Here is a 12,475-nt window from a genome sequence, read left to right as displayed (position 1 = left end):
TCTTCAGTTTTGCTAGGTAACCTGGAAATTCTTTCAGTACAAATACTCTTAAAATGTAGTGGTCAAAAGAGACAGTGTTGTCGAATCTGAATTAAATAACTCTTATTTATTAATACTATTTGGAACCAAGATAGTTCAATCTACTACACTTTGGAGAGAGAGTAGAAAGCAACCAGGCAGAAGAACAGTCATGTTGAGACAGTTGGAGCAAAATGTTTCTTTGAATTGTATTGGCCTGTGAGTTTATTGGCTTTCTGTTCTTATCTACACAGCTTTTGGAGTAAATATCTGAATTTCTAATGGAAATAAGCAATGTGAGATGATTACAGATGACAAGAGCATTTACATGTCCATCTTTTTTTTTTTTTTATACCCAAGATCACTTTTTATAAAGAAGTAATAGTTAACTTTTTATTTATACTGATTTTTTTTTTTTAGTTATATTGATGTTTGTGTTGCATCAATTTTTATAATTATCCCAGGGAGATCATATTATGACTTTATCTCATTCTTACAGGTAGTAAAGTTGCACACAAAACTTGGCAAACCCATTCCTTCAACTGAACCAAATGTGGTTACCCAAGTTACTTCCTCAACGTCCACATCTGCTTCCAAGCCAACTGCCTCTGCTTCAAATATAGCAACTAGCAGCAGTACTGTGAACTCCTCTGTTGCATCCTCTGCAGTGAAAATTCTTACTCCCATGACAAACACACCACTTAACACTGCGACCAACAACAAAACGTCTTCAACTGCTGCTAATATAGCTGTAAAGAAAATATCTACACCGAAAATAAACTTTGTTGGCAAGTACAGAAGTCAGTCTTTATTTTGAAACCTAACCTATTCTATATATTTTTTTTAAGACTTAGTGTAGCAAAAACAAATGTATTTAGTTAACTTTATGCATGAGTAACTGTGTTTAAGAGAATTACTGATAGGTAGAAGTAAGAATGTACATAAAAGCTTTGCTTCAAAATTTATGGTGTTTTCTGCCTGGCTGTCTCCACCTGACCTCTCTTGGAGGCTTTTCTCATCTTCATAAGAAGCTTCCCACCTTTGGTTTCTTATGTAGTAACTGCTGGAGTATTGCGTTTTATAGTCCAGTTGGTCCTAATTTCAGTTCACAGCCTGGGCTGTTAAGGGAACCTGCAGTAGGTTGCAAGTTGTTAACTGGGTAACTGAAACATCCTTGTAACAGTGGAAATCTAACAGTGGAAACTTCCAAAATGAGCATGACAAGATATTTAGAGATTGGAAGCAGCTGTTCCACAATAAGTTATTCTGCTCTTGAAAGAAAGACCTATGCAGTTGCAACACTGGAAGTATGCTATATTTGTTAGTACAAACATTATAAGGTTTAGAAATACTTTTTTGATCCATTTACAGAAAAAAATTATCTGATGACAGAAAAGAGATTATTGAAATATACTTGATGTGTTCTTCCTATTCAGTCCTGTCTTTTTTGAAAAAACATGGAAATGAAAATTGCAATTATATAAAGCAAAATGTTTTCTTGCTAAAATAAAAAACTAATTGTTTAAATAACTTGAATGTTGTTAAACTTATTTTTAAAAAACTTTAATATTATTTGACATATATTTAAGTTTTAACTTGCTTTTTAAAATAAGACTAGTAATGCTTTGGCCAGAACATCGATATTTGCAAATTAAGTCTTCAGTTTGCAAATCATGTGTAATCACATTCTCATTTTATGGAAGTTAACAATTTAACATCTTTGATTTGTAGGTGGCAATAAGCTTCAGACAACAGGAAGTAAACTGGAAGAAATGAAATCAGCTGAAAGTGTTAAAACAACTCCTGCTGCTACAGTACAAACACAAGAAGTAAAACCAGATACAGCAGCTGAACCAGTGACTCCCTCAACTCTTGCTGCCTTGCAAAGTGATGTCCAGCCAGTGGGCCATGACTATGTGGAGGAGGTATTGATAGGAAAATGTATATTACTTTTTAACTATTTCAGTGAAAATTTGCTCAACATGAAATAGAATCACAGAGTGGTTGAAGTCAGCAGGGACACCTGGAGGCCATCAGGTCCAACCCCACTGCTCAAGCAAGGCCACCTAGAGCCATTGCCCAGGACCATGTCCAGAACAGCTTTTGAGAATCTTTGGGACTGGAGACTCCTCAACTTTCTTGGGCAATCTGTGCCAGTGCTCAGTCATGCTCACAGTAAAAAAGTGTTTCCTGATGTTCACAGGGAATCCCCCATGTTTAGGTTTGTGGCCATTGCCTCTGGTCCTGTCACTGGGCACCACTGAAAAAAGCCTGGCTCTGTCCTCTTTGCACCCTTCCTTCAGGTCATTATATACATTAAGAAGATCCCCTCTCAGCCTTCTTGTCTCTAGGCTAGACAGTTTCAACACTCTCAGCCTTTCCTCATAGGACAGATACTGCAATCCCTTCATCATCTTTGCGGGAGCTTTGTTGGACTGTCCAATATGTCCATGTCTCATGTACTGGGAGCCCGGAACTGGATGCAGGACTCCCAGGTGTGGCATCAGCAGTGCTGAGTTAAAGGGGAAGGATCACCTCCCTCAACCTCCTGGCAATACTTTTTTTCTAGTTTAGCCCAGGATGCCATTAGCTTTCTTTGCTTCAAGGGCACATTGCTGGATCACATTCCAACATGGGTGTCCACCAAGACCCCCAGGTCCTTTTCTGCCAAGCTGCTTTGCTGCTAGCAGGATGACCCCCAGCATATGTTGGTGCAAGGGGTTGTTCCTTCATAGGTACAGAACTTTGCACTTCCTCTTGTTGAACTTCATGGTTCCTGTCAGCCCATTTGTCCAGCCTGCTGAGTTCCCTCTGGATGTCAGCACAACCCTCTGGCGTATCAGCCACTCCTTCCAGTTTTGTGTCATGTGCAAACTTGCTGAAGGTACACTCTGCCCCAGCATCCAGGTCATTAATAAAGATACTAAACAGGGCTGGACCCAGTATTGATCCCTGGGGTACGTTGCTAGTTACTAGCCTCCAACTAGGCTTCATACTACTCTTCCGCCACCTTCTGGGCCTGGCCATTCAGCCAGTTTTCAGTCCACCTCACTGTATGCTTACCTAGCCCATACATCAACAGCTTGTATATGAGGGCATTATGGTAAGACTGTGTCAAAGGCCTTACTAAAATCTAGGTAGCCAATATTGATTGCTCTCCCCTCATCTACCAGGCTGGTCATTTCATTGCAGAAGTTTATCAGGTTGATCAAGCATGACTTCCCCTTCGTGAAGCTGTGCTGACTACTCCTTATGATTTTCTTGCCATTAAAGTACCTGAAAATAGTTTCTAGGATTAGCTGCTCCATCACCTTCCCAGGGATCAAGGTGAGGTTGACTGACCTGTAATTCCCTGGGTCCTCCTTGAAGATAAGAATGACAAGGCATTGAACCTGCAAAGGCTTGTGCATATGTTTGTATTGGGCATGTTTCTTTTATGCTTAGTGGGGCATTCTCCGTGTGGGTGACATGAGCTATGATGAAGTCTGATGTAAATTTTTCATCACTTGCAGGTTTGTAATTATTTAACTTGGTATGTTCAGGCTTGAGTTTAAAGCTTTGTACTCTTTGGAATGGAAGAACTGCGTTCTTTGTTCATTACCAAGCACAATGGTGCGTCTGTCAGAATTGAAAGTTCTACTTTGCCTTCTTTCAGTTACTGTGTGAACATTTTACCGTGTTTTGAGACAGGTGGACATTATCCACTGTCACTGAATTAGATTAATTTTTACATCAGCTTTGGGGGTTTTTTTTGGTTTGTTTTTTTTTTAAACCCAAATGTGTTATATCTTTATTTTCCAGGTAAGAAATGATGAAGGAAAGGTGATCCGCTTTCACTGTAAACTTTGTGAATGCAGTTTTAATGATCCTAATGCCAAGGAGATGCACTTAAAAGGGAGGCGGCACAGACTTCAGTATAAGGTTAGTAGAAATGTTAATACTTCTGTCTGAAAATCCATCAGATGTCAGCTGACTGATTACACATTCTTACATTTAAAGACTAGACAAAAGTAAGTATTCTGAGTAATCGGGTTATAAAAAAATGTAGAAAACTATATTTCTTAGGGAATGCAGTCTTTAAAAAAGTAATGTGGCCTGTGAAACTGTGTTTTTATTGGCATTTTTTTAAACATTTTGAACATCACTTCCAGGCAGCCTTTGAAGTATCAAAATGTGGTACAACGTATGGAAGCAACAGTAGATACTTTGAGTTGTTAACCATGAATTTCAAATACTGTAAAATAGTAGTGCTCAATGTTTTTGGCAGAATTAACCACATAAACCCTTTCTGGAGACATCTGAGAAATAAGTAATATGAATTTTTTAGTTATGAAGAGAGAGACAGCTGTATTGACATGTGGTGTGCATTTTCATTATTATAAGGTTATATTGGAAGAGACTACTGTGGTGTTATGGTTTAGCCCCAGCCAGCAGTTAAGCACCACGCAGCCACTTGCTCACTGCTCCCGCCTCCTAGTGGGATGAGGAGGAGAATTGGAAAAAAAGTAAAACTCGGGTTGAGATAAGAACAGTTTACTAAATATAATATGACAATAATAAAATATTGTAGTAGTAATAATAATAGTGGTGAAAAAGAATATAACGAAATAAAACCCAGGAGAAGACAAGTGGTGCGCAATGCAATGTGCACACTCACAACTGTTCTCATATAAATGAAGAGGGAATGCATGCTATGTGTAATATGTTGCTATTCCTGTACAATACTGGACACTGATTCTTTTTTTTCTTGAACTACTCATTGAGTGCAGTTCTAAAACTGCATTTTACTCCCCTTGATTTTATCGTAGACCTGTAGTATGTATTAAGTATGTCAGAAGAACTCTGTAATTTTGAGATGAGAAGAGGAAAAACAGCATTTCGTTAATTATTTTTCTGAACTAGAAAAAAGTAAACCCAGACTTACAAGTAGAGGTAAAGCCCAGTATTCGAGCAAGAAAGATTCAAGAAGAGAAGATGAGGAAACAGATGCAGAAAGAAGAATACTGGAGAAGGCGAGAAGAGGAAGAACGCTGGAGGATGGAAATGAGGTAATGCATTCTGTTTTATCAATGAATGAGACAAAGCTGCAGTCAGGTTATCTAAAAACTAACTTTGCTTCTGTAGTTAGTTATTTTGAATACTTGTTTTGGGACCTCTGTGCTGTCCTGTTCTAAATTGTCATTATCCCTCTGAGGTTTTCATTTGTTAGGGTTCAATCCCTTTGAGGAATGCAGACATATTAGGAAGTCTTTTGTTACAAATTCAGACATATTTTCAAAATAACCATTCATTTTAGTTACCCTCTGGAATTCACTGATATTTGCTTATGGCTAGTAGAAATTAGTGAGGACATACAAGAAGTTATTTAGAAGGGTTGCAAGTATTAACTGCTATATAAAGAGAACGCTTTGATTGATTCACTTCAGGCGGTATGAAGAGGACATGTACTGGAGGAGAATGGAGGAAGAGCAGCATCACTGGGATGACCGTCGCAGAATACCAGATGGAGGATATCCTCATGGTCCTCCAGGACCTCTAGGCCTGTTGGGTGTTAGACCAGGAATGCCTCCTCAGCCACAAGGACCAGCTGTGAGTTTCCTAACCTGAGAAAAGAAATTTAAATCATACTTAATAGGAGGCACAGTTAAGAAGTATAAATTATCCAGTGCTACTTCAATTGTCTCCAGTGCTTCTTAATAAAGGATTTGGGAAAGTGAAGAGGAAATTATATGCTAATGAAACTGTGTAGGTGGGCCCATCTTCCAAAATGCATCCACTGAAATGACAGAAGGATGCCTTAAAGACAAATACTGTTTCTTCTGAAATACAAGTCACACTGGATTTGTGTACCACTTCTTATTTAATTGCATTATACAGCATTTTTTATCTAATAGTAGAGAAACATATGGATGAAAAGTGGTTGGATTGTCAATCCCAGAGGATGATGGTTCGTTGTGGGTTGTACTCTACCTGAAGGTCAGTAACAAGTGCAGTACCACATAGGTTTATCCTGGGATATGTCTTACTAGTGCCTTATCAATGATCTGAAAGGTGATGGAGTGCATGCTCATCGGGTTTGCAGCTAGTATGAAATTGAATCATTTTCAGATGGGGAGAATAGTTGATATATTTGAGGGCAGGGCTGCCATCCAGAGGGACCTAGGCAGACTGGAGGAATGGACAACAGGAACTTTATGGAATTCTGCAATGACAAATGCCTAATGCTGCACTTGAGAAGGAATTAACCACTTACACTGATACAGGCTGGGGAATGACAGCCTGGGTAGCAGCCCTGCCGAAAGGGGTCTGGGGATATGGGCACATAGCAAGGCAACCATGAGTCAACAGTGTGCCCTGGCAACACTGAAGGCCAACAGCATTCTGAGTTACATATTATAACAGGAACATAATGAGGAGATGAAGAGAAGTGGTCAGCTTTCATTGGACGCAAACTGCAATACTACATCCAGTTTTGGCATTTCCAGTACAAGAAGGATACTGTAAACCATAGGAGTTTTGGTGTGGGGCTACCAGTATGGTTAGGGGTCTGAAACGCATGCCCTGTGAGGAGAGACTGAGGGATCTTGGCTTGTTCAGCTTGGAGAAGAGGACTTCAGTGGGACATGATAGCCTTCTGATACCTGCGCATTATAAAGATAATGGAGCCAGGATTTTTAGTCGTGAGAGAGTGAGATACAACCAAGCTGAGACAAAAGAGATTCAGATTGAATACAGGAAATAATTTTTTTTCACACAGATATTGTACCACCTCCATCTCTGGCAGTTTTCAAGAACCAACTGGATAAAGCCCCTGAGCAACGTGATGTGATCTTATAGCTGACCATGGTTTGCACAGAAATTTGGACTAGAGGACCTCATGAGGTCCCTTCCTATTTGACTTCTCATGTGATTTTATGAAAGCAATGATTTTGCAGCAATGTGCAAGTATTTTGCAGTTGACAGACAATATTTATGTTTGGGAGATACTTGTGATCCTAGAATTTCATAATTTCTTTAATTTTGTTACATTTCATCTTGTATCAGACATGATTGTGACTAGCGTAAGTTGATGAGGACACTTCATGTTCTATTACATTTCAGCGATTTGAGGTTTGAATATGTTTAACCACGTTTGGGTTTTGGTCATTTATCATTTGTGAACTTGGAAGTGTACCCAAATTTCAGAAATGCACTTTTTCATCTGTTCAGCCTCTACGCCGCCCTGACTCCTCTGATGACCGCTATGTGATGACCAAACATGCTGCTATATATCCAACAGAGGAGGAACTTCAAGCAGTCCAAAAAATTGTTTCTATTACTGAGCGTGCTTTGAAACTTGTTTCTGACAACATGACTGATCATGAAAAAAGCAAGAACAAAGAGGGAGATGACAAAAAAGATGGCAGTAAAGACAGGTATTTTTTTTTTTTAATAACTTCTTAATAATTTCATTGTTTGTTTTTGAAGTTTTCCCTTACATGGTTATCAGCTCTTGCAGGGATTCTGCTGTCTTTGTGTTTTGATACAGTATATGTTCCTATGGCCTCAAAAGTATGTGGAATACTCCTATTTTATTACACTGTCATGTCTTCAGGGTTAGTTCTGAAGTTTTCATATTATTTTAAATGCAACTTTTAACTGTAATTCACAGAGCTTTGAAAGGAGTTTTACGGGTAGGCGTTTTGGCTAAAGGTTTGCTACTCCGTGGAGACCGAAACGTCAATCTTGTTTTGTTATGTGCTGAGAAGCCTTCAAAGACATTGCTTAGTCGTATTGCTGAAAGTCTTCCCAAACAACTTGCAGTAAGTAGAATTTTGATTTTTAGATCTGAATTTTTAAAAAAATACTGTAAAAATCTATCCTTAAGTGAAATGTCTGCAGAGCACAGTGTGCCATGTTTCATAGCTCAGGTTCAGTTTCTTTCCATTTTCTGAGTGGTTCCATATGAATCCAGGGACTGTGCTGCATGTTTTGCTTTCTGTATATTGTATTCATACAAGTGTCTTGATGTTTATGCTAGGGTGGTAGTACTGATCATCATTTAATAGATTGTATTTAATTGGGAAACAAATGAACAGAAGAAAGCCCATTATCCAGTTATCAGCAGCAGTAGAGGTAGTTTGTGCAGCGTTACAGGAAGCTTGCTGCCTGAGGGTTAAAGTTCTCCATTAATGCCAGTCTGTTTGTACTTATATCTTGTTTCCAATTTGTCTGTGTCAGTGCTTTGTAGTTCCACAATTAGTAACTAAATCTTTTGTGGTTTTGTATGTTTGTTTTTTTTTCTAATTCGTCCATTTTAAATAAATAAATAAATAAATAAATAAATAAATTATATGCAGTCTTAGACCATTCAGTGGAATTCATATAAACCATTTGTTTTATTTCCACAAGAAGTGAAACTATAGAATAAAGTCTCTGCTCTCTGTTGAATAAAGCCTGTCCACCATTGTTATAGAACACTTGCCACAGCACTAGTATTTCAATACTGCCTGGTAGAACATTCGGCAGAATTGGTGGTATGGTTGAGCTTTAGGAGGATCAGATTAATTAGAAAATAATACTGAATTTGCTCTTATTTGAAGTAGCAGAACAGAAGAAAATTTTAAAACATGCCTTCATCTGTCTTTGTGGAGAAGTCACTTGTCCCTCTAGTTTGTGAAAGAAGGTGACAGAGGTGCCTCAGCTTCCTTTTGGGGGTGTTTTATAATTATTACATCTAGTTGCAAGAAGCAATTCAGAATAACCACCTTGTTAGCAACTTTTACATTTTCCCCCCGCCCCCACCCCCGGTGTTTGTCTTGCCCTTTGTTCATAGTGTGTTATGACAGATGAGTGTAAAATGTACCTACCAGTACCCATCTCGTGATTGCAGTCTTGAAGAGCAACTATCGCATCTGTGTGCTTTTTAAAGGCTTCAGTGTTCCAGTGAAAAGCATATCCATCTGACGTTTTAAGTGGCACTGAGGCTTTTCTTTATCTCAAACACTATCAAAGTTCTTGTTATGTAACTTGTATATGAATTTCTTTTCTGCATAGTTTTTTTTCTTTTGCATGCTTGGTGACTGCTGTGTATTTTCATTAATGATTTGGAAAAAGTGTGCAAGTACATACATACATATGTTAATTGTCTATACTGTGGTTTCTTTGAATACAGAGGTATCTGCTTCATATAATTATACTGCATTTCTGTCTTTCTGTTAAAAAGACTACGTTGAAATCCGTTTTCTTCCCAATACTTTTGCTGGCCACGTGCTAACAGAAATTTCTGTTTTCCATATTTAGGTAATAAGTCCTGAAAAATATGATATCAAATGTGCAGTCCCAGAAGCAGCAATAATTTTAAATTCGTGTGTGGAACCCAAAATGCAAGTTACTATCACACTGACATCTCCAGTCATTCGGGAAGAGAACCTGAGGGATGGAGGTTGGGAAGTTGTTAAAAATGTTCCTTCTTTCTCACCCATTATTTTTTTAGTTTTTTTGTTTATCTATTCTGCTTAAGATGGCATTAAGGTCCTGGAAGGCAACATGCTGGCACATACATTTGATCGAAACCTTGTTTTTCAACAAAGTCTCGGTAGAGAACAGTTGGTTAAAATAAATGATTATATGATGTGTTTAATTTTTAAAATTTCTAACTTTATATCCAACCTCAGCTTTCTGGAAAAGGTACAAACTTGAATATTTTTCCCCCTCTTCTAAAATTATGTGGAAAACTAAGTATTTTATAGCAAGTGGCTATAAACTGGCTTTCTAGAGCAGTCATGCCCTAAGAGAAAGTTTGTATGGTTTTAGAAAATCAAATCATAGGTTTTTGGGTTTAAAATGGATCAGTATTGCTATCACTTACACATTCCAAATAGCAGCACCACTTAAAATGCACTTTTATAATATTTTTGATGATAACAGTGTTTCTAACTGTAAAAGTGCGATTTTTTCCAGCTTTCTGAGGTTGCTTTTTGGTCTGGAGTGATTTTTGCGTATATTTAGGCTCCTGGTATTATAATGAGTCTTTGATCCAACTGGCAAAGCCAGACTAGTACAGTAAGAAATGGCTTTGTCATTGAGCTGAAGTAGAAGGTGGAGCTTGTAAATCAATTTACATTTCTGAAGTCCATAGTTTATCTGGTGCCAGCAGTGTTGCTTTAGGGTCTGTTCTGTAACACTTTCAAAGCTCCAAAAGCTTTTAAGCCAACAAGCATGAATAATGTCTGCAGTACATTGGTTCTTTTTGTTTACGGGTCAGATAAAATTAACTTTTGTTTCCTTTTAATCCTGTATTTTCATAGTTGAAAGAGATCATGGCAAACAGTGTTCTGGTGTTTGACAGTGAACCTACAAATAGGAAATTTGAGGCTATCTTAACAGTTCTTATATGCAGGTTGAAAAAAATTGTATGTGTGTATGTATACATGTGCTTGTGTATATACGTATTTATATAAGCCATGGAGGTTTTTTTATTTCATCTCATTATTACCTGTCCTCTAAAATACTTGAGGTTTTTATACTGCATTAGTAAATGTCCTGTAGCTGTGACTAGTGCATTGTAAGCAAACAGTGTTAACAAAGTCATCCTATACAATCAAAAAGAAAAATTTCAAGATGCATTCTCTGGTTTGGATGACTTATGAGGAGTCTTTAAGAGTGTTTTGTACATGATTTTTGAGCTGTGCATATTATTCCTAGCTATAAAGGGTTTGTACATATACTGTCACACCCAACAGATTTTACTTCTTTTTTGACAACCTAAGTGTAACATGACTTTTGGTTTGTCTGTGCTGAATCTGACTTCACATACTAAGTTTATAAAGAATAACTTAAAAAATTTGATTATTCAATTAGATTAGCTGTTAAATGAAGTTAACCTTAAACACCGTGTTTATTTCTTAATGTACTGTGCAAAAGTGCAGTATTGATTCCTGCCACAATACTTGATTTCAGTTAAGTGGTTTCTGGCCTAAAATTCTATGATGTGGACTAAACATAAAATATATCTCAAATTACTATCATCAATCCCTTAATTCATGCCACTTAAAGGAAACAAATCTGTATTTTTGTCTGACCCACACTTGAGTTAAAATGATCTTTGTGAGTTTATTCACTGCTGAATGCAGTACTGCCTCTAGGCAAGCAAAATGAAGTTAGATTTCTCTTCAAGACACTGAGCAGTATAAAATGGATGTGCAGAAAAGTTCACTTTGGAAACTAGAGCAAACAGAAGACTGAATTGCAAATTATTGCAGCAGAGAAGGCCTTATTACGAAGACTGCTGCTTATTTGCTGCAGAGTAACAGTATGTGTTTGTGTTTTTTCTTACTGCAGCTTCTCATGCTCTGTGTCTTACAACGGTTTCAAGTTTTCATTCTTTTTTAGCCCTCTTGGGGAGCTAGTTCAGGTGATAAGGAAGGCTTTACCGGAAGAACCAGTTTGAGTAAAGATGAGACTGAGACTTGCAGTGGAGTAGAATCATGTTTGATGTATAATAATCTCATTACATGACAAAAAGGCTAAAAAAAAATACAGTGAAATCAAATTGTTAACCGCATAGCTACTGTTTCTTACAGTATTGTGCGTCTGACAGTTTATTGAATCTGATATATTCGAAGTGCTCTAACCCCTGCTGTGGAATCTTTACTTCAGCAAACAAAGTGTACATACTTACAAACGCATATATGTGTGTGCGCATGACTTTTTTATCCTTAGCTTACAGCCCCGGTCCAAAGCCTTCTAGCAGAGGGACTTGATTTCTGTCAGGGGTTGCTGCCAAGACATTGGAAGGATTTTTGACCAAGGTTTTCTAAAGCTCAGTGTCACACCTGCCATGCTTGACAAAGGAGGGGGTTTGGATGCATAGTCCTAGCATCTCCTGTTACTTTGTTTTTTTTGTTTTTTTTTTTTTTTCCCTTTCGTCTTTGTCTCTTTCTTAGAATTAAGCAGTGTTCACACTAGCCTTGAAATAGTTGACTGGGTAAAATGTATTTCACACAATAAGACTTATTGAAATTTATATACCTGTTAACTTCTAATAAAGAGGTAGTGTGGACACAGCATGTCTAACTGAAGATTAACCCCTTATATTTAAGCTAGTAATAAATTAAGTTACATAGGTTAAGAATTCGTGCTTGTTTTGTAAATCAATTCAGTTTTTTGTCTTAGCTTAACAGCATGGTAGGCTAGGCATCTGAATTTAGTTAAACAGACTTTAAGGGGTTAATCCTGAAATGTGAAACAGATGCAAAAATCCACAAGTTTCCTTGACACATTTTCTTCAGTCAATGTATGGTCAGTGCAGTAGGTGCCTTGGCAACTTCTGACTTTTAGAGTCTTTTTAAGTTTCAAGGGTATGTATATGATATCTATCAGTAGCACATTTTAGGTTGACATTTTCAGCACTGAGTAAGATTCTTTTCTGTGCATTTAAACTGTAATTCTTTTGAGTAAAGTTGTTTTCCAAATT

The 12,475-nt window shown here is 37.5% G+C and overlaps 1 protein-coding gene across 3 annotated transcripts in view; it reads left to right on the top strand.

The window, feature by feature from the left end:
• The window catches only part of ZFR (zinc finger RNA binding protein), a 42,162-nt gene that overhangs the window by 21,286 nt on the left and 8,401 nt on the right, over positions 1-12,475 (top strand). For 2 of the 3 annotated variants that reach the window (XM_032992254.2, XM_032992257.2), the window contains exons 8-15: positions 518-818; positions 1,750-1,943; positions 3,820-3,939; positions 4,921-5,066; positions 5,445-5,607; positions 7,228-7,433; positions 7,670-7,820; positions 9,301-9,442. In XM_032992254.2, coding sequence (XP_032848145.1) covers positions 518-818; positions 1,750-1,943; positions 3,820-3,939; positions 4,921-5,066; positions 5,445-5,607; positions 7,228-7,433; positions 7,670-7,820; positions 9,301-9,442 — 1,423 coding nt within the window. The remainder of the gene's footprint in view (positions 1-517; positions 819-1,749; positions 1,944-3,819; positions 3,940-4,920; positions 5,067-5,444; positions 5,608-7,227; positions 7,434-7,669; positions 7,821-9,300; positions 9,443-12,475) is intronic. The other variant, XM_032992256.2, reaches the window with a different exon arrangement.

This window comes from Tyto alba, unplaced genomic scaffold, assembly GCF_018691265.1.
Source record: "Tyto alba isolate M040663 unplaced genomic scaffold, T.alba_DEE_v4.0 Super-Scaffold_42, whole genome shotgun sequence".
Lineage (NCBI taxonomy): Eukaryota > Metazoa > Chordata > Aves > Strigiformes > Tytonidae > Tyto > Tyto alba.
The sequence above is the reverse complement of the archived record's forward strand: the minus strand, read 5'-3'. Positions and strand labels throughout refer to the sequence as shown.